The sequence below is a fragment of the Vulpes vulpes genome, chromosome 14, assembly GCF_048418805.1.
Source record: "Vulpes vulpes isolate BD-2025 chromosome 14, VulVul3, whole genome shotgun sequence".
Classification (NCBI taxonomy): domain Eukaryota; kingdom Metazoa; phylum Chordata; class Mammalia; order Carnivora; family Canidae; genus Vulpes; species Vulpes vulpes.
Window position 1 is genome coordinate 123,718,159 of NC_132793.1, and position 20,138 is coordinate 123,738,296.

Sequence of the window (20,138 nt, forward strand, 5' to 3'; positions counted from 1 at the left end):
AATAATCTACTTCTCAATTTCTAGCCTTGCAACTTCAAACTAAATAATTGATGGCTACACAGAGTCATGAATAGATCTAGAGACATGTGGGTGCATCTGAGATTGCACCACTTGGTAGATATAAGTGCTTGTACAAATTCTTAATCTCATTGGGTTTCAGTCTTCTTACTAATAAAATGCAGATAAGGTGGTGGGGAGATTAGATAAGACAATATACACAGGAAGCCTGGCATACAGTAGCTTCTCAATTAACAATAGTTTTTCACTTCAATGTCTGAAGTTGTTTCTCTCCCAGTTTTTCAGGGGGGAAAAAAAACCCCTTTCAAGAATAACAAAGTTCCTTTCTACCTTTTTCATTAGGAAAAGAAAACAAATATTAAATGAAAGAACAGTAATTAAGATCAAGATTGTTTTGTGTGTCCTTTTTTTTTTTTTAATTTTTATTTATTTATGATAGTCACACAGAGAGAGAGAGGCAGAGACACAGGCAGAGGGAGAAGCAGGCTCCATGCACTGGGAGCCTGACGTGGGATTCGATCCTGGGTCTCCAGGATCGCGCCCTGGGCCAAAGGCAGGCACCAAACCACTGCGCCACCCAGGGATCCCATGTGTGTCCTTTTTGTTAGTATATCCTTTAGAATTTCATTTCTGGCTAGTAATTTAATATGTATATTTATCTTATTGGTGGGAATTTTGTTTAATCATAAAAATTAGGAAAGAATCCACCTATATGGCAAATCCAGACTAAAATTTAATTTGTTTCAGAAAAGTTCAGATTAATCCTTTTCCTACATTAACAGAACACTCTTAAATATGAAATTAAAATCACCACACCACATCTTTATAATCAACCATATCATAATTTCTTTGAAACCAAGGATTACTTTTTACCTCTTCTGTAACAACCTCATCACATAATATATATTTGGGCCCATTGCAGCTAAAATCATTACCTTTTGTGGATCTACAATATTTTATTTCTAAATTAAAATGTTTCATAGTGTTTTAATAATAATACTGATATTTAAATATGTGACATTGAATTACATTTTTCAATTATTTACATTTCTTTCTTTATCATCAAGTCAATCAGAAATATTAGGATTTAACTCACCGGTTGAGGTATAAAGGTATGATCCTGTTTGTTGTGGCACTGGCCGTTCTTTTAGGGTCTATCTCAGAACCAAGAGTCTTTTTATCAGGGTGTGGAGAACAAGGTAGGAATACAGTGACTGGCTTCTGGAAAGGATGTATTGATGGTTGTTTAACATGGATCACAGGGCTTGTGGATACTATCGGGTAGGAAGTATCTTGCTGTGTTTTTAAATATGCCACCAAAGATGGATCAACTGGTTGGACCTAAATAAAGAGAAAATACATATATTCATATATTTTAATAGCAAAGATGCAAAGTATCAGCATATATCTATGCCAATTTTCTGAAAATTTGATAGAACTTAATTTTAAATATTTCCCTATGCATTGTTGACTAGAATCAATACTGCATTAATTTATTTAAAAAGCACAGCCTTTGGTCCCCCTTATACAAAGTCTTCCTGAAATCTAGGTTCCCTATCCTGTGTTATAAATAACTGAGAAGCACTCTTAATTGTAGGCAACAAAATGACCTAGAAAACAAATTAGACATTTTACATAATTTCTAATTAGAACTGTTGTTAGACCAAGTGATCTTTAAAAACTAGAAAAACAAGACCGTGTTTATTTGTTTCCTCTCACATAAGAATGGCTAATAAAAATAGCGATTCTGAAATTTCAAAGTTTATGGAAAATACTTATGAATACATTGCCCATAATATGTTTTTTCCCTATTTTTCTTCTTTGCTAACAACTTACAATGACAGAAAAACAAGAGAACATGGGGAAGAATCAAAGCTGCAAGACAGAAAATATTGAGAAAGTATATCTTCAAAAATGTACAATTATGTTCCAGTATATCTTGTGTATACCTTGCAAATAGTGTTTGTATATATTAAGTCCTCATTCCAGAAAAGGGCTGTTTTATCATTAAATATAACCAAATATTCATAGTCATAAATATTTTAATTGTTAGCTTCCTGTTTGCCTCCCCTCAGATGTAAATCTTGACTCCTATGAATGTCCCAACGTCTGGCATCAGTTCTATCATAGATATTCAAAATATGTTTTTGTCAATAAATATCATTAAGAAACACAGACACATACACAAACGTGGCTGAGAAAGCTTTCAAATAAAGCAGGGATTTATTTTGGAATGAGATTCACTATGCTCCAAATCATCACTTTATCACTGATGACACTGGATATTAGGTCACTTAAAGTATAAGAGAATTCACTTACGAGTATACTAAATAGTTGCACCTTCTTTATCCCTTTTGGACCATGTTTGATGACTCACAAAATCTATGAGAAGAAACTCACCGGTTTTTAATATTTACCTTTAACTGTACCAGCACTGGCAAGCCAAAAACTCCTGGAGGGTAACTTAAGGACACTCGGGAATCCATGCTTGGCTTAAGAGTAAGGCCCTTCTTTGTTACTGTGAAGGACTCTTTCTTTAAACAAGACACAACAGAAAAGATACCCAACGTGTACACTTTCACTTCAGCACAGGCCCCCTGTATGGATTGAGAACAGGAAAGGACATTAACCCAGCACTGTTCTAGGAGTATCTGCTGTACGTACACTACCTGCTGTTCCTGTAATCTCCCACAGTTGAAAGGTTTCATTAACCCCAAAGGGATGGTCATTTCATGAAATGAAGTAGAAGTAAATATGAATTTCTCAAATTTGAACTACACAATAGAAAAGAGAGAAATAAATATATTTGTAAATTTAAATTAAATTCCCCCAAAAATGTATAGTGAATGGACACTCACATTTAATGTTTTCACAAATATTAACTGTTTTTGGAATCCTATCTTCCTTTACCAGGATAAACTTTAAATATTGGCCTTTAGCCAGAAAATTCAATACTGTTTTAGGGAATTCCAAATTTCATTATTTGGGTAGTTTATCCAAAGCTAGAACACCTGTTCTGTCAGCAATTTCTTCCTTCTGAAACAACTCACAATCTCTTAGTAAAGTCATTTTCTCTATTTGTCTCCTTCGTGCAGTGGGAGCAAATGACTCCCAAATGAAAAGAGACATTTGTGTTTCATTTTTATGTAGTGACATTTAAATTTGTAATGCATATTTGCAGGCATGTATTCAAGCTTTTTTATCACACAAAAAGGAACTGGGTACATAAAGGAAAACAAAATTATCTACTGGTGTAATCACCAAAGCTTAAAATGAAGAGGAAGACTTAAAAGTCATTTGATCTATTCATGTTTCCCCAAACACCAGCCGGGCTCCACCCCAGCATGAGTGGATAATCATGTAGACACACACATAAACATTTCAGGGACAATCACAATGGAAAATAATCTATCATTTGAAAACTGACTAAGGAAGACATTTCACAATATCACTTCGTGAATCTGTTGTTGAGAAAATTCAGGGTGTGATGAATGTTATTCATTGGCTGAAGGGAAAATGTTGAGAGGTAAGAAAGAAATGTCCTCCCGGAACTGAGAGTGGATTGTGCATTTAGAGCACATTTGGCAGATGCTGGGAACCGGAAGTGTTTTTAAGCAGGGGAGTGTCATGAACAGAACTCTGATGATGGTTTGTTTATCTGACTCCAGAATTAGAATGCTTAAATGTCGTATGAACTGCATAAAATTTTGGAAGGAATCCAGAGTTTAAAATTTTTTGAGCTAAAAATAGAGATAACTACCATTAGAAAACTATAAAAAGTATATGCTCTTATATTTTCCAGTAGACAATGGTCCTCTTATTTTGTTTTCCATTTTGCTCTGATGATCCATTTACAAAATATCTTGCCTGCTCATTTTGTGAAAGTCACATGCACTATCAACAGTGACAATCACACAGACTGATCAAGATTTAAAAAACCACAGTCAAGGGCAATGCTGACCAGACATACAGGCTTTCTAGACTAAATATAAAATATGTTAGTGACATGAATTGGAGTAAGTAATTAGAATAGGCTTAGCTTTCATAGTCTACCGTATAACCTTGTCTGTAACTCAAAAAAAGAAAAAGAAGAGATATAAAGAATTTCTTCTTTAGTGGAATTTTAAAATATTTATTCCTTGCCTTTGACTTCAAATGATGACTTACATAAAACTAAAACGACAAATATTTTGTTTATAAATAAATTCAGTGTCCCACGGAAGAATCTTAGTTCCCATCAACTGTATGCTCAGTTTAATAACTGTTATAACCTGTCATCAAAACATGAATTTGTGACCATAAAGAAACCCTGAGTTATTACGATAGTTTACCATGAAAAATGGTAATGTATTAACTGCTAACACATGTTTATAGGCTTCATTTTATTTTTGTAAGTGAATTTACTCATTTAATCCCTATGACCCTATCAGGTAGGCACTAATATTGTGTTCATTTTTCAAGATAACGACACTGAGTCATGGAAAGGTTACACAATTTGCCCACACTAACAGCAAGGAAGTGCAGGAACCAGATTTCAAGCCCAGCTAATCTTCCTCCACAACCCACATCCTAACTACCACATATACTGTCTTCTGTGCATGAATCAGGCACGATCTATAGACTTAAAAACTACCGCAAGCACACACATACAATTGTTCATATTTTTTTGCATATTTTTCCAACTGATGAATGATAAAAATATAGCTAGTATCATCCGAGGATTCTAATGTTCTTAAACTTAGGCAGAGTCTATCACATTACAAATGTTAGTCTAATGCTAGTCTAAGGCATGACATTCATTAAGGCATGATTTAGATTTTGTTTCCTGGGAGAAAATACAACATTTGCTGGGTCCTGGACCCACATTCTTCATTCCTAAGTTTGGCCAATAATTTCTATTCTTTGATCATACAGATCAAAAGATGGCAAAAACTCTGTGAATTCACTAGCATTAATCTAATCAACCCTTCCATTTGCTACTGATGAGCAATTACATCTATCCACAATCTGGTAGTCTAAGTAATATTTAGTAGAGGAGTCAAATAGCAAATGTAGATGTAGCCAAGGATTTACCAACCTTATAACTTCCTCTCATTCCTTCCAGTGAATTTGGGGTTAGGTAACTTGATTGAAGGTTTATGTCAGACATTTTTACCATGATGTCTCTGTAATTTCCCCTGTAACGTGCAGTAAATGGAATTGCAATGCATATTGGAAATGGAATTTTCTTTTCCGTATCTGAGCACTCAACAGTGATGACATTACTGACCAACTCTTCATTATCACTCACTATTAAAGAACTCATGCTGTTAATTATCCGGCATTCTAGATATTGTAGAATATATGATGGTGCTGTAATATAACAAGACACTTGGGGGCTGCTATCACTCAGCATATCAAAATACCTGCAGGGAAAAAAAGACATAATTTTTCCAATTATTTGATTTATGCACTAAATGGCTAAATGCAAAAGAAAGGGAAGCAAACCATAAAATACTCTTAACTATAGAGAACAAACAGGGTTGATGGAGGGAGGTGAGCAGGGGATGGGCTAAATGGGTGATGGGTGTTAAGGAGGGCACTTGTTATGAGCTCTGGGTGCTGTATCTAAGTGATGAATTATTAAATTCTACTCCTGAAACCAGTATTACACTATATGTTAACTAACTAGAATTCAAATAAAAATTTGAAAAAATATAAAATAATTGAAAAAATATAATATAAAACAAATATAAATAAATAAATAAGCACAAACTCTAGAGCCACATTGTCTTGGTGTGAATCCCAATTCTTCCACTTATTAACCCTGTAACCTTTGGCAGGATACTCAGCCTCTCTGTGCCTCAGTTTATTCACTGTGAAATTATAATAAAATGATATCTGTCTCATAAGAAGGTTGCGAGAATTAAATGAACTAATATATGCTAAATAATTAAAAAGCTGTGTTTGAAAAAAAAAACAAAAACAAAACAAAACAAAAAGCTGTGCTTGGCATATAGTAGGTATTCTATACATGAGTTATTATTACTATTGTTACTGTTGACATTGCTATTATTATTTATGTAGTTGATTTCTCAGTTTTATTCACTTTACAATATGAATCTAAATATTACTAATGCTTTTTGATAAACCACATACTAATTCCTGAATCATTTACTAAATTTTGAGGAAAGGGGATAAATATATATCTGGTATTGGAATTATCCAAACACATTATATCAAATGATGATACTTACCATGTTTTTTACAAAACCTGAGAAAGATACAAAAGTACTATGAACCTATGCTTAATCAGGATAATTAGAAGCAAAATATTCACAATCTTTGAAGAATCAATACAAAAGCCTCTTTTGACCATTTGTCGTACTCTTGCTTTTTATAACCATCACCTTTGTCAAAGCTTTTAGAGTCTTAAACATTTGAATTCAAATTTGAGATCAATCATTATTTGTTTGATCTTAAACATCAATAATAATTATTAAAATAGCCAATATTTTAGCTCTCTCTATGGGCTAGATTTTAGGTTATACATTGTTTCATTTAAAAAAAAAATACTATTTTCAGTTATCTCTCTATCTGACATGGGGGGCTTGAATTTGCAACCCCTAGATCAAGGGTCACATGTTTTACTGACTGAGCCAGCCAGGTGCTCAGGTTTTAGGTTACAAGTTGTTTCATTTAATCCTCTTTAGGGAGTTAGGCAGGTATTACTGTCATCACCTTTTAAAATAGAGAAACTGAGGCTTAGAAAATTTTACTTGTTGAAACTCATACCAATGGTAAGTCACAGAATCAATAATCAAATCCATCTGTATTTAGTACAAAAGCCCAAACTCTGACATAATATACTCAAATCATTCCAAAGCACTGGCTTCTTCATCTATTACAAACTAAAACTAATACCTAATCCATAATAGTATGAAGATGGAATGAGATGAAATATTTAAACTTCTTATAATAGGGGGTTAGCATAAAATGCATGCTCCATAAGGTAGGTCTCTACATTAAAATTATCAGCTCGAGTTTCTCCTCTTCTCAATATTTCTCATTTCTTATTAGTGAAATGATTGAAGTATTGGGAATGTCAAAGATAAATGAGAGCATCAATAAAAATTTAGCATGAATACCCCGTTCGAGAATAATCAGGTTTTAACTATTTTTCAACTCTTAGTAAATTGAATTTTACAATGCCCTTTAACATAGATCTCTTTTAAAAATGTTGAAATTATAGAGGAGTTTATTTATTTATATTTATAATTTTGAACCTGTCAAGTTAGAAGGAAAACTACCCAGTACATTGATCTGTCTGTATATTCTCTGATGATGGTGATAATGGTACTACAGAAAGTGTGAAACAATTTCTGAATTGTTTAATAGAGAATACAGTGGCCCAGCCTTGTATAACTTCAAAAATTATTTTCTTCTGTGCCCTGGAAACTATCTGCATACACTCTTCTAAAAGACAGATAGATGAACTGAGTAAAGAGACCTGTAAATGCTTCCATTTCTCTAGCCTTAGTCAAATAGATCTAGTCCAGCAGCTAAAGTAATCAGATTGGTTTATGTTACTCTTGTTTCCCTTTGAGTCTATACACACTGGGACAAGGACACTAGGAGAGATAGGTTTCTCACAGAAAGCTCTCCAGGGAAGAATCACAACAGATTGCTAGTGAGGTCTTGTTGATGACACACATATTTTAAATAGCCTGATGGCTTTCTGGCTCAAAGGATTGAAAGGAGTAGTCATCTGTATACATATGCAAGCCAAGCACAATTGGTTTGGATGCTAAGAAGAGGAAATCACAAACTGGGGAACACCTAAGGGAGGTAGTAGAGGGAGTGGTTCAGCAGTGACTCATTAGCTGATGCTTTGAGTCATTTCTGAATGTGCGAATATGAAATGTTTTTCTCAAATAAAATGGACAACTTCACATTAACTAACTTAATGCTTATTTCGCAGAGGCAGTAATTCTTTGGAACTATGGGTTCTTTCATGCATTGAATGTACTTCCATGACATCTATAAAAGTCATTAGATTCCCAGCCCTGTAGGGACCTCACAGCTAACCCCACTCAACCTCTTCATTTTATTGATGAGATAACTAAGGTCAAAATAGCAAAATGAGCTGCTTGAGATTGAAGACTCAGTTGTGATGTGCAAATGGTATTTTACACCTGAAAAGAACATCACGGCAGAAAGGGGTTACATGAAGGCTGGAAGCATGTGGGAGGCAGAGAAACTGAGGATTGTTGAGAGTGAAATCAAATACAAACATTCAGCGCAGCTCGAACATCTGAACATCTGCAGAGTGGTGTGGTACAAGGCCCTTTATGTGATTTTCTCATTTGATCTTACCAAATAATCCCCGGAAGTATATACTATTTCTACAAAGAAGAAAATAGGCTAAGAAATGAAGCAAGCTGCCCAGGGTTACAACACTAGTATGTAAAAAAACAGGAGATAAAATTTAAGTCTGTCTGATTCCCAAAGCAATGATTTTTATCATTATTCCTCATTGCCTTCTAAGGGCGTGATCTTTGTAGGAAAACTATGGCTGTGAATATTTTATTTTATTTTATGTTTTATTTGGACAAATAGGGATTATTATCCCCTTGTATAAGGGAGATAATTCATGAAGTGTATCTGTCAATTTCAACATTTTCTTTTTTTGAAGTCATGGGCTCTTTGAGAATCTGGTAAAAGCGCTGGACCATCTCCAAGGAAATAAAATAGGTGTGGAAATATACACTCAGTTTTAAAAACTGCCTAAAGCTTACCCTGCCCCCCGGAGTCTACAGACACAAGTTAAGAATTTATGATCATTTATAAATTATAAATAAATAAATGTGAGAATTCATTTGAGGATATAGCTAAAATAAATCTGAGGCTAGAAAATGCTTTTCTAGTATTCGAACTCTCCATAGCCTCCCATTTTTTTCTTATTATAATTGAAAACGTTGTGATTTAGAGGAGTGTTCACGTTCTGGACTTAAACCACTTTCTCCTATAGCCAATTCCTCTTTCTTTAAAGAAACAAAGTTTGTTTACTAAAATTATAAAAAAATACTAGTAATAGCAGTCATTTAAATTTTACTGGGACTAATTTAAACTAAATTATTGATTCACAATTTCTTTTGGAGATCTGAAGTGGAAATATAAAATTCTAGTCATATATAAATACTATGTATAATAACTACAGAAATACACCTATCAGTAGGCATATACAAGAACCTGTCACATTGCATTTACTTACTCTTTTTCCATTATGTTATTCTTTTGCTTTAGACTCTCTGAATCATTGGAAAGAAGACTATTCAGATATTTGCCGGAGATATCACATGTTATTGAGGATGTGGTAATCTCTTCTCTTGGGCCTTCTGAGGTCTCTTGAATTTCTCTTTCTGTTGTCTGAATTATGTCATGCATCTCTTCCCTGTTGCCATTTATGTTCTCAACAGTCATGTGTTCTGTTTGTTTATCATCTTCATTTTCTGCGTTATCTGGGAACATTTTGTTCTGTGACTCCCCTTGCTCTGTTACATCTCTATTCAATGATGTATTGTTTTTTTCCCCCACTGATTCTGAACTCATATGTGCTTTATTTTTTTTTAATTGGACCTGGTTTGTATAAGGACTTTGCTCTCCATTTGTGGGAGAAACAGTAGCTGTTTCTATGACATTTTGTTCCCCTCTTGCAGCAATGTCTGCTGCTTTGATATTGTGAATGGTGGACATTGTCTGCAGTGGAGTACATTCATCATGCATGCCGCATAAATTACACATCTCTTTTTCTTCTTTCTTTAGAAGTGTAGCAGTGCTCCCCAAATATCCATTTATTTTCATGAGGCAGTCTATGAAAGTAGAGATTTCTGCAATAGATACATAAAAAATAAAATACAAAACTGAATCAAATTATATTTCTTCACTGACATCAAAGGAGGTACAGCAAGATAGAAACCTACCAAGACCCTTACCAGGCATTTAAGCCTATCCTCCTCCTGAAGGAGAAGTCCTTGGTACAACTGTTACTCTTTTAATACATTCAGGAATTGGGGACAAATTGCTCTTTACTGTAAGTGGCAGGATAAGTCTAGTCTCCCCTGCTCATGAAAATGCTTTGATTATTTGAAGGCAGATACCATGGTCCCCTCATATTCATAAAACTCTTCAATTGAAGTCAACATCTCCTTCAATCATTCCTTGATGATTTTGGATGATTTTGAGAATTGTTCCTTCTCCTTTGTACTATATTGTTTATCAGTGATCCACTTATAATTACTTGTCTGAAATTCAGCAAAAACCCTTCAGATGAGACTTGGGTAGCTGGCATACCATAGCTACATTATTTCTACTGTTGCAGATGCTATATTTTATTAGGTCCTTGGTTGGCTGCTATGAGAATTAAGTTAGGTTTACACTATTCCTCCTGCTGAGCTTATTCATTTACAATTTTCAAATTAGTCTTCCAAAAAAAAAATAACTCTAATTGTAACAGGTCTTGATTCTCTGATTAGAATGTGCACTGGCTACTCAAAGGCTGCTACACCAAGTCAAACCTCTTCACTCTGGTGTAAACTTTTCCATGATCTGATCTGATATAATCTCTTACTCCATCCTCATGTTCTATCATTCTCTTCTTTGCCCATCCTTCCTCTGAGTTACAGCTCACAGCTGAGGTCATCAGATCACTTCTTGAAGGTTTAGCAACTCTCCAATGTTTAGAATTTAATTCTGAACTAAGGAATATGTAATTTATAGCCCTATAGGTCAGGATTTTCAGAATCATCATTAAACCACCCGTTTACGAGCTGAGTTTATCTCTGGGCTCCGATTCTAACTTGTGTTTTTGTCTTGTACCTAAGAGCATCTTTATTTTGATCTCCTGCTCTGGTAGTTGTGTCCTTATCACTTTCCATGAATAAATATTTGTCTCAATATATTGCCTAGGACTATATTCAATTCTTTCCAGAGACTAGAGATCTGCCTATAAGCTCCAGCTGATAAGGTCTGGGTCGTGCTGTCTTTGGGCAGATTTCCCTGATGTCTACCAACTGCCCTCTAGGTAATTTCTTAACGTTATCCCCTGGATCCCTGATCAATGAGACCTGCCCACTTGCCTTGGCATTCTATTTTTTAGAGTTGGATTCCATGATACCCCCATCTTTTCATCTAGAGCAACTCTTGTCTGAGATCATATTCATCAGATACAATGTTCTTCCTGCCATACTTCTCAGCATCCGTAAGTGGGACTGTTCCCAAGAGTCTGCTCCCCTCTTAGTGGGTGTGGGAAGGGGGTCCAATTCAATAGCCCAGCCCACCCCAGTTTTTCTAATGTTTTTGCAATAATGAGTTTAAGCTCAAATAATTCTACAAATAGAATACCTTATTGCAATATAGAAAAACTGCTTGTTCTAGCTCAAACTAGGGATAATTTCCTACCTTTAATCTTGGGTCATACTAATAATACCCTTGCCTGGAATGCTCCTTCAAGATTCCTAATTTCCAGGGACGCCTGGGTGTCTCAGGGGTTGACTGTCTGCCTTTGGCTCAGGGCAGTAACCCCGGGGTCCTGAGATCAAGTTCCGCATCAGGCTGCCTGCAGGGAGCCTGCTTCTTCCTCTGCCTTTGTCTCTGCCTCTGTCTTTGTGTCTTTTATGAATAAATAAATTTTAAAAATATAAAATAAAATACTAATTTCCAGCTGTATAAATCCAATTCTTTCCCCAACCTTCAGTTTAAATACAGCATTTGATCTGGCATAATTCCCTATCTCCCACTCTAAAAATGGAATCTTGCCTGCTTGTGAAGTCTTAATGAACTTTCTTTCTAAGTTTTTAGTGGAATTGGCCTTAATGTCCCTTGCTTATTTTGCATTTGTCTTACCTTATTTCCTGTACTCTGATGTTAGTCCTTTATGGATAAGACTCTATCTTAGCCTTCCTTGTACACTCCTTCATACATCTCAAAATGACTACCCAATCAACATTTCTCAAAGAGAGAATAAATAAAAGAAATACTTGCCTTGTCTCCAGATACACTGATTCTCCTTGTCAAGCAGTACAGACAGCTGCTGGCAGGTAGAGTGCAGAGTCCCTGCAGTGTGCTCCAAGAGTTGGTGAACGGCCCCACTGAGCTCTTGACCCAGAAAGACCACTGTGGCTATCCAAGTGGCCCCACCAGACCCTGCCCAAGGGTTATCACCCAGGAAGGCCTGCTTTAGCATCAGATTTTGTCTCCAAATCTGCTTCAGTATTTGGCCTAGTTTACCTGAGCCCATGTCCTCTGAATCCATTTTTGCTCCAACAGTGGAATGCTTCTTTTCTGCCAGCAAAGCCTAAAGGTTCAGTAAATTCAAACTTGGCGATGATACTTCTCTTAAAATCTAGGAGATGATCCAAGTGAGCCAGCCAAGCACTTTCTCGCATTATAATGGTTTATTCAGCTTCTTGTTGACCAGTGAAAAGTTACTAGGTGACCAAAGGAGGGGCGTTCCAGCACCCTGGCTGCCATTGTGTACAGAATAGATTAATCACAGAGATAGAACTAGCTCACACAATCCCACTCACCATGTAAGTTTTACATATTCAATATGCATATGGGAAGCCCTGTGTGCTTTTCAAGTTTTGAGGCAACAAAATATAGATTCAATAGTTGGATGAGAACTTTATTAATCAGAGGTAAACTATTTAACAATATTGCCAATGAGATTCCCATGTAATATTTAAAAATACTTATGAATGAAATAATATAATGTTTGAATTGCTGCAGAAAAATCTTGGAGTGTGGGAGTGGTGTAGAGATGAATGTAGATGGGTTGTTACTTAATTGTTGAAGCTGGGTATGGTTACATGCTGGGTCTTTACAATTTTCTCTATTTAGCATATATTTATAAAGTCAAGTCTGTAGTGAGATTGAGATATGTGATTGGCTTCTTTACTCTGATAATTTTTCTCTAATTAGATAAAGTGTCCCTTCACTAAATAAAGCAAACCTGAAGAGCGACTTTCTCTTCACCATGTATAATTAAAGTTCAAATGCAACAAGTTCTCATCAATACTGGCCCTTCAGTTGGCATATTGTGTATGAGGCCACTGCAACACAGAGCTTGATCCAAGAGAACATGGGGATGTGTGGAAAAACCCAAGACAACTTGCTTCCTCCCCTCCAAACCCTCTCCTGATACCCTGATATGGCACCAAGGGGGAGGGCAATGCCTTCTAGACCAACTCATGTTCTCTCAGAGGTACCAGATGAGGTGAAAGCTTCACATTATCTCATCTAACACTGGGATTCTTAGAGTCACATTCAAGATGCCTGGAAAACAAGATAAGGAAATAAAATCCAGTGAATAAAGAATAATGGATGAATACCACAAGCCTAAATACTACTCTAGCTGCCTATGGTTTGAAGAGTCTCCAGGAAAAAGAAAGAAACTATGGAAGGAAGCAAGGTGCCCGGCAGTTGGCAGAAGTAGGGGCTCAGTAAACCTCTGTTCACCAAAAAGGCAATTTTTTTTTTTTTAGATATGAGTTCATACCACATCATGGACCATATGTTTAAATATTTTTCACCTTCTTCTCAATACTAAACATTTTTTGGCTCAATTTTCTTTTCTTTTCTTTTCTTTTCTTTTCTTTGTTTTCTTTTCTTTTCTTTTCTTTTCTTTTCTTTTCTTTTCTTTTCTTTTCTTTTCTTTAACTCCTGAAATATGTATTTAATTTTTGTTAATAGTGTATATAATGGCTTTAATTCAGTATCATTTCTAAAGACTCTCTATAGTATTTACTGTGGGTTGGGCAGTAAGTGTTGGGAATAGAACCTTTTAGGACTTGGAAGAGAGGCAGGCACATAACAGAATATGAAAATGCAGCTCAGCCTGTGATGAGAGATAAAGCAAAAGTAGAAAAAAAAGATCATGCAAGGTTTGAAGAGTAGAAAAATCATTCCAATTAGAGGTCAAGGAAGTGTTTAGATTAGGGGCTAAAGGATGTTCTGGATTTGAACAGGCTAGATAATAGAGAAAAGGCACATTCCAGCATAGGAAGTAATCACATGATCCAGCATAGGAAATAATCACAAAAGCATGAAGGTATGAAACAGCCCCAGTGTGATAAAAAAAAAAATAAGAAAGCATGGCTTTTTAGAGGAGGATTCAGTAAGGAGTCAGAGGAGCACCAAAGCTTTGATGCAGTAAGCACAGACTGAATTTGCCCCCACTTGAAAAGAGGAAGTGATAAGAGAAGAGTCTAATAATTGAGGAGAGTCAGGAAGAGAAGTTGGAATTATGTTTGGCATGCAAAAGAGAGAAATTAAATATTTTTAAACCAAGTTAAAAGATGACCAAAGCTGTGCTGCAGATGATTTAGATGGTAGAAATCTGAGAGGGAGGAGGCTTGAGGGCCCATATTAGAGTGTTAACAGTACAGGAAATGGAAGGGGATGCCTTGAGAGGGGGTTTGCTGTCAAGTGACTGGAATTTACTAAATCATTAATTAGAGGGAAGAGAATCAAAAAAATTGAAAATCCACTCATTCATTTATTTGAGAAATATTTATTGGCCATTGATGAAAGAACTGTGGTTGGTGGCAGAATGTGACAAAGATTTTTAGTTTGGATGACTGAATAGATAGTAAAAAAAGTCTTTGGATTAAGGAATTTAGGGAAAAAATTAGACTTGATGGATGGATATTTGGATTAATTTAGGATTTTCAGAGTTTAAGACAGCTGAGGACAATTCTTTGAATTGAACTAGAAATTAAGAAGAAAAGTCAGAATAATATTGGCATATTTTAATGTCATCAGCAAACAGCTGATGGATGAAGTAGAAGAGATCGATGGAGATTTACACCATGCACATTTTAAGTGTTGAATATCACTGATAGTGAAATGCTGAACATTGGACCAATACACATTTTTTCCCTTCTAGATACATGGGAAAATTCTTTCTCAGGGTAGGGGGGAAAAACCCAAAACATACTCCAGCCTCGTTGACATTTGCTACCCTCAAGTTCAAACTTGTTCTCTGTCTGGCTTCCCAAGAACATGTAATATTTGCAAAGTCAGACCTACCACAGGCCATGCTACATTTACTTGTTAAAACAAGCATCTGCATGTTCCTGCCTCTTGCTTTAAATGAATTGATATCGCTAACCATGGAAAGAACTGACATTTGCGATCAAGATTTGTAACACCCACAGACGTTAACTGCAAAAATTCATCTTAATGGGTTTGACATCTGATTATCATCTTCATTGTGGCTACTAGTTATTATCACTACAAAGACTTTCTTTTACTTTCTTTACTGAGAACTCTGGGCTTCCACTGACATGAAAGAAACTAGCATGCAGTCGAGAATTCATACGAAACATTATGTGGTTGAAAATCAACAGTTCTTCACATTAAAAGCAGCACAGTGAGTAGAGATGCAATTTAAGTTAAGTAGGATTGTCACTTGTTTACTACCTGAGAGAGAAAACTCTCAAGAGACTGAATAACCTGTTGATGCTAGTCAGGAGATGAGGACAACACAGTTTGAAGCATGGCAAGGTATGCCACTTGCCATGGAATTTATAGTGAGTAATGGTTGATAAATCAGATATAAGCAAAAGAGTTACATATGCTTGAGATACTATGAGTCAATGTGATGAGTCCTGTTATCTGATTTTGTTATTTTCTTTGAGTGCCTGCAGTTGCCTACATCAGAGCTTTTGGTGCAGTAAGCACAGACTGAATTTGCCCCACTTGAAAACTCTTGTTGAATTTCTGTTGATCTTTTAACTGTTTTGGACAAATTCGTACAACTCTATGACGTGAGGAAGAAGTGGGAAAAGTAGTTGTTTTGTTTTTGTCCCCCCCCCCCCAATAATTTGTTACAGGATTCTCAGTGTGCTCATCAGTTTTTTTAAGAAGAAGTGGTAAAAACTGAAGCTAAGACTTCTGGTTAAACAATACAGGTTAGATCTATATTCTATCTATGCTTCTTCCCAAAATGCCACTGAAGAGGATAAATAATATATAAATCCCAAAAGACAAAGAAGACAGGTGATACTACAATACACAAAAGATGTCTACAACAAATCTGTATTTGTTGATCTTTTGGAAGATCAAAAGCAGATGGACAAGTTATATGACTTAACCAAGCTAAGAGAGCACCCATAGAGTAGAAAACAGGCCGGTTCTTGCCATGGAATCTCAGAAGGTAGCAGGAATTAGAGACGACCAAAACCACTGACAGTGAGAATGAAGTGAGGAATAGAAGCAAGTTATTGAAACTGAGTTTTGGGTGTAGGTAGATTCCTAAATCTGTTCCTCTGCCCCAAATAGCCAGACAACTGTCTCTGCCATGCAGGGGAAGCTAGAGCTTTTCTCTATGAAGAAGCTGCAGCAGGAAGGTAGGAGGCCTAGGCTGAGCCAAGAAATGGAAGGAAGTGCTATAATGATGAGAAAGGTTAAGTAAAATGTGACAATGTTAATTACTGAGGTCCCCTCTATAGTTCTGCTCAGTTCTAAGAACAGGTGCCAGTAAGCATAACCTCTCAGGCAGAAGATGAGATGTTTCCTCTCTAGAGTAACTGAACACCTCAAGAGAAAAATCTATGAATAGTGGAACTTTTAGCACATCCCCCCACCTCCTCAACCTCCCCAACCCCCCCTTACTCCCTGCTCCCAGAAGTTTGCCCTGCCCCCACCAGGTCATCAACAATGAAGTATCTGGTTGGTCAGTCATAAGCCCCATCTATGCATATAAAGTTTTCTAACAATGCTCCTAATGCCTCACTTTCAAGAATAGAATAACAGACAAGGAAGTCAGGCATTGGAAAAAGCCTCTAATATAATGTTAGACACTTAAGCAAACATGAAACTTGAAAAAAATAGAACAAACACAGGCAAGAGGAGAAAATATCAAACAAAGCTATAATTAACATCTTTAGAGCCTGAGATACGAGAAAATAATGCATCCACAAAACAAAGCAAAAAAAAAAAAAAAAAAAGATTTTCCAAAAAAGGGAACATTTGGACAATGAGAAAGAACACACAGAAATGCAAATAGGATAACAGAAAATTTTCAAGCTGGTATATGGGTAGACATAAATAGTTGAGGAAATCTCCCAGAAGGTCAAACAAAAAGACAAAGAAACAATAGGGAAAAAAGGAAGTTAAGAGAAATTAACAGTTCAATGCTGGTAGCCCAACCAATATGAGCCCTAGAGAGAAAAAATTAAAGGAAATAACTTATCAAAGGAGTAATATAAGAACATTTCCCAGAACTGAAGCATTTCGTATTCTGGATAGAAAGGTCTGAGAACAATACATGCAAAAAAAGAAAAAAATCATAACTGCTTATGTCATAGCGAATAGTCAAAACACCAAGGACAAAGATCTTAATAGCCTCTGAAGAGGGAAAGCACTGAACTTCTCAGCGGCAACACCGAGACATAGAAAATAACAGAGTTGTGACTTTAATATTCAGAGGGAAACCTCTTTCTAACTTAGAATTCTGTTTCCCCCAAACTGCCTTGCAAGTGTGCAGGGACACAAAAGAGAAAAAGTGATGTGATGCAGTAGAAGGATTGGCTAACACGACGGTGATAATCTCCTTGCAATATTGTGACAATGTGATTTATTTTTTTTTAAAATTTTTTTGACAATGTGATTTATAATAAAAAATAAGATATTTGGTTTTATTTTTATTTATTTATTTTTTTAAGATATTTGGTTTTAGAGCCCATTTCTGGAACAGGGCTTCTAAAACCCTTAGAACTTCATTAGCAGTGAGAGCCATAAAGGTGTTCTTTGTTATATTAATTAAGTGGCTTTTGGAAAGCCCCCTGGATGCCAGCTGCTTGTCAAACTCTTCTCTAGGGAGGTGGGGAGACCAGAGGGGCTGGAGGCTGAATCAATTGCTGATGGCCAATGATTTCACCAATTATGCCTACACAATGAAGCCTTTTGTCGATTCTATTTCAGTAGAAGTGGAAAAAACTAAGAAAATATTTTGTAAAGTGTGCGGACTAGGGAGGGAGGGCATTTTCAGGTATGCACATATCAAAAAATTTGCCTCCTATGGAAACTTTCTTGGAAGCTACTAGGGGGTGTACCCATCAAAAGCAACAGAGTTAACAGAAGGAATAAGAAAAGCTTGGCAATCAGGAGGAAATAGAAAAGCCAGCAAAGAGAGGGACAGATGAGTTAAATGCTTAAAATGAAGTCCAGGGTGGCCAGGGCCTCAAGAGCTCCTAGTCCTGGGTACAGCAGTCATCTGAGGGTCCAGGAGGGCTGTCTACAAGGGGGAAATGGAACTATGGAACTATCTGATGTTTTAGCCATTCAAAAAGAAGTTTTGCAATTCTACTCGAGAATTTTGGGGAAGAATTATTGGTAACTGGGCAAATGAAGTAAAATGAGACAATTAATAAAATAAAATTCTAAAAGAAAGGATATATAATAACAGTATATTACATAGCCATAATAACAAAAATAACTGTAATTACTTTTAAGTGATACCGGTGATAATTAGTACATTACCAGAATGAGTATAGTAGGCGTGCATGTGGAGAATGAGTATAATGTGATGGCTATGAGAGCAAAAGCCTTATTTCGATAGCAGGAAGTCAAATCTTTAAAAACAAATCAAATATTTAAGAATAAGCAGAAACTAATATTTAGGAATCTGGAGGTAAGTGCCAGAAGAAACTGCTAAAAAAATTGAATGCCATTGCCCCTGGTGAAAGATGTGGGAAGGAGGAAAGCAACTCCTGACCTCTGAGGGCAAGTGCACTGCTACCTGCTAGGCCCTGGTGGTGTTAGGGACTGACCTGACATTCACAGCTAGTCTCTAATATTCTCCTGTTGAACGCAAAAACTATCACAGAACATCAATATCATATAAGGACACTCTGTGACTATAATGGATCAAGGCGAAATGAAGACCTCTCTATAATCATGTCTAAACACAAACAATATATGAGCATTGTTCTAGCCACAAAAGACCAATTATCTCCCTATTTCAGCTTTTATGACAGAGGGCTACTTCTTACCGACTTTAGTATCAGTACATATACTCTTAGTATACATAGTTCTAGTATTTCTCTAGTCTTCCCTCCCTATAGATAAGATTTACAGAAATACCCATAGAATTGTCCCCATTTCTAAACAGCTTCTTATCCAGAGCAAGAAACTTCCCCCAAATCACACAACCAAAGTCCAATTCTTTATTAAATCTCTTTAACTGAGACACCCCATGGCTCCCCTCAACGGTAGGAGTTCTCCTTTACTGAAATGAGTCATAAGCTCTGTCTATTCAGTGACAGATGTGTTCCTGGTGGCCTTTGAAAGATACTTGGGTATTTCAGTTAGGACGAGGGAAAGGGGCAAGTACTGCAGCTTTTCTTTACCGTTGCCATGCTAGTGATTCTTTAAGAACTATGTACACGTATTACTTTTTTTTTTTTTTACTTTTTTTTCACGTATTACTTTGGTATATATGAAATTTATATATTAAAAAAGAACTAAGGCCAAATGTTGCATTCACTACAGGTCCTTTGGTGATGATATTAAAGTTGCATAACATATTCACATCAAGTGGGTTACTTTAGAACAATGAACCCAAATTCTTATTGACTTTATAAAGAGTATTTTGTCATTCAAAAATGCTTGGAATTCAGTGGCAGGTGTTCAAGAACGAACTTAAATTAAAAGTAGTCAGTTGCACTTGGCATGATCCTCAAACAGAGGTGGAATAATTACCACCTGGTAATGGCCCATTATCAAATACTTCATCTGGGGTACAGCACTCTTGATGCAAGCAGAAGGTAAACAAATGTTTGATGATTAAGACAATGATGAAATGTAATAAACAATCTACACAACCTTTAAAAAATCATCATACCATTCTCCTTAAAAAGTAATTTTAAAAATCCCTTAATATTATCAAATACTTCCTCAGGGTTCAAGCTTCCAATTGTCTCATAAAAGTCTAAACCAATTTATTTTTCACACAAGTTTTAAAGACTGGACTCCACATGAGGTCCAAATAGACAATTAACTCCTTGTTAATGATTTTCATATGAATGTTTAAAACTGGGAAACTCATTAAAAATATGCCAATAAAATAGTGATCG

The 20,138-nt window shown here is 35.9% G+C and overlaps 1 protein-coding gene across 1 annotated transcript in view; it reads right to left on the reverse strand.

Moving 5' to 3' along the window:
* The window catches only part of DTHD1 (death domain containing 1), a 99,621-nt gene that overhangs the window by 49,385 nt on the left and 30,098 nt on the right, over positions 1-20,138 (reverse strand). Inside the window, exons 5-9 of the mRNA XM_072737917.1 lie at positions 12,040-13,332; positions 9,272-9,887; positions 5,096-5,423; positions 2,436-2,615; positions 1,115-1,359 (exon numbers count right to left, since the gene is read on the reverse strand). Of these exons, the coding sequence (XP_072594018.1) occupies positions 1,115-1,359; positions 2,436-2,615; positions 5,096-5,423; positions 9,272-9,887; positions 12,040-12,310 (1,640 nt within the window). The 5' untranslated portion in view covers positions 12,311-13,332. The remainder of the gene's footprint in view (positions 1-1,114; positions 1,360-2,435; positions 2,616-5,095; positions 5,424-9,271; positions 9,888-12,039; positions 13,333-20,138) is intronic.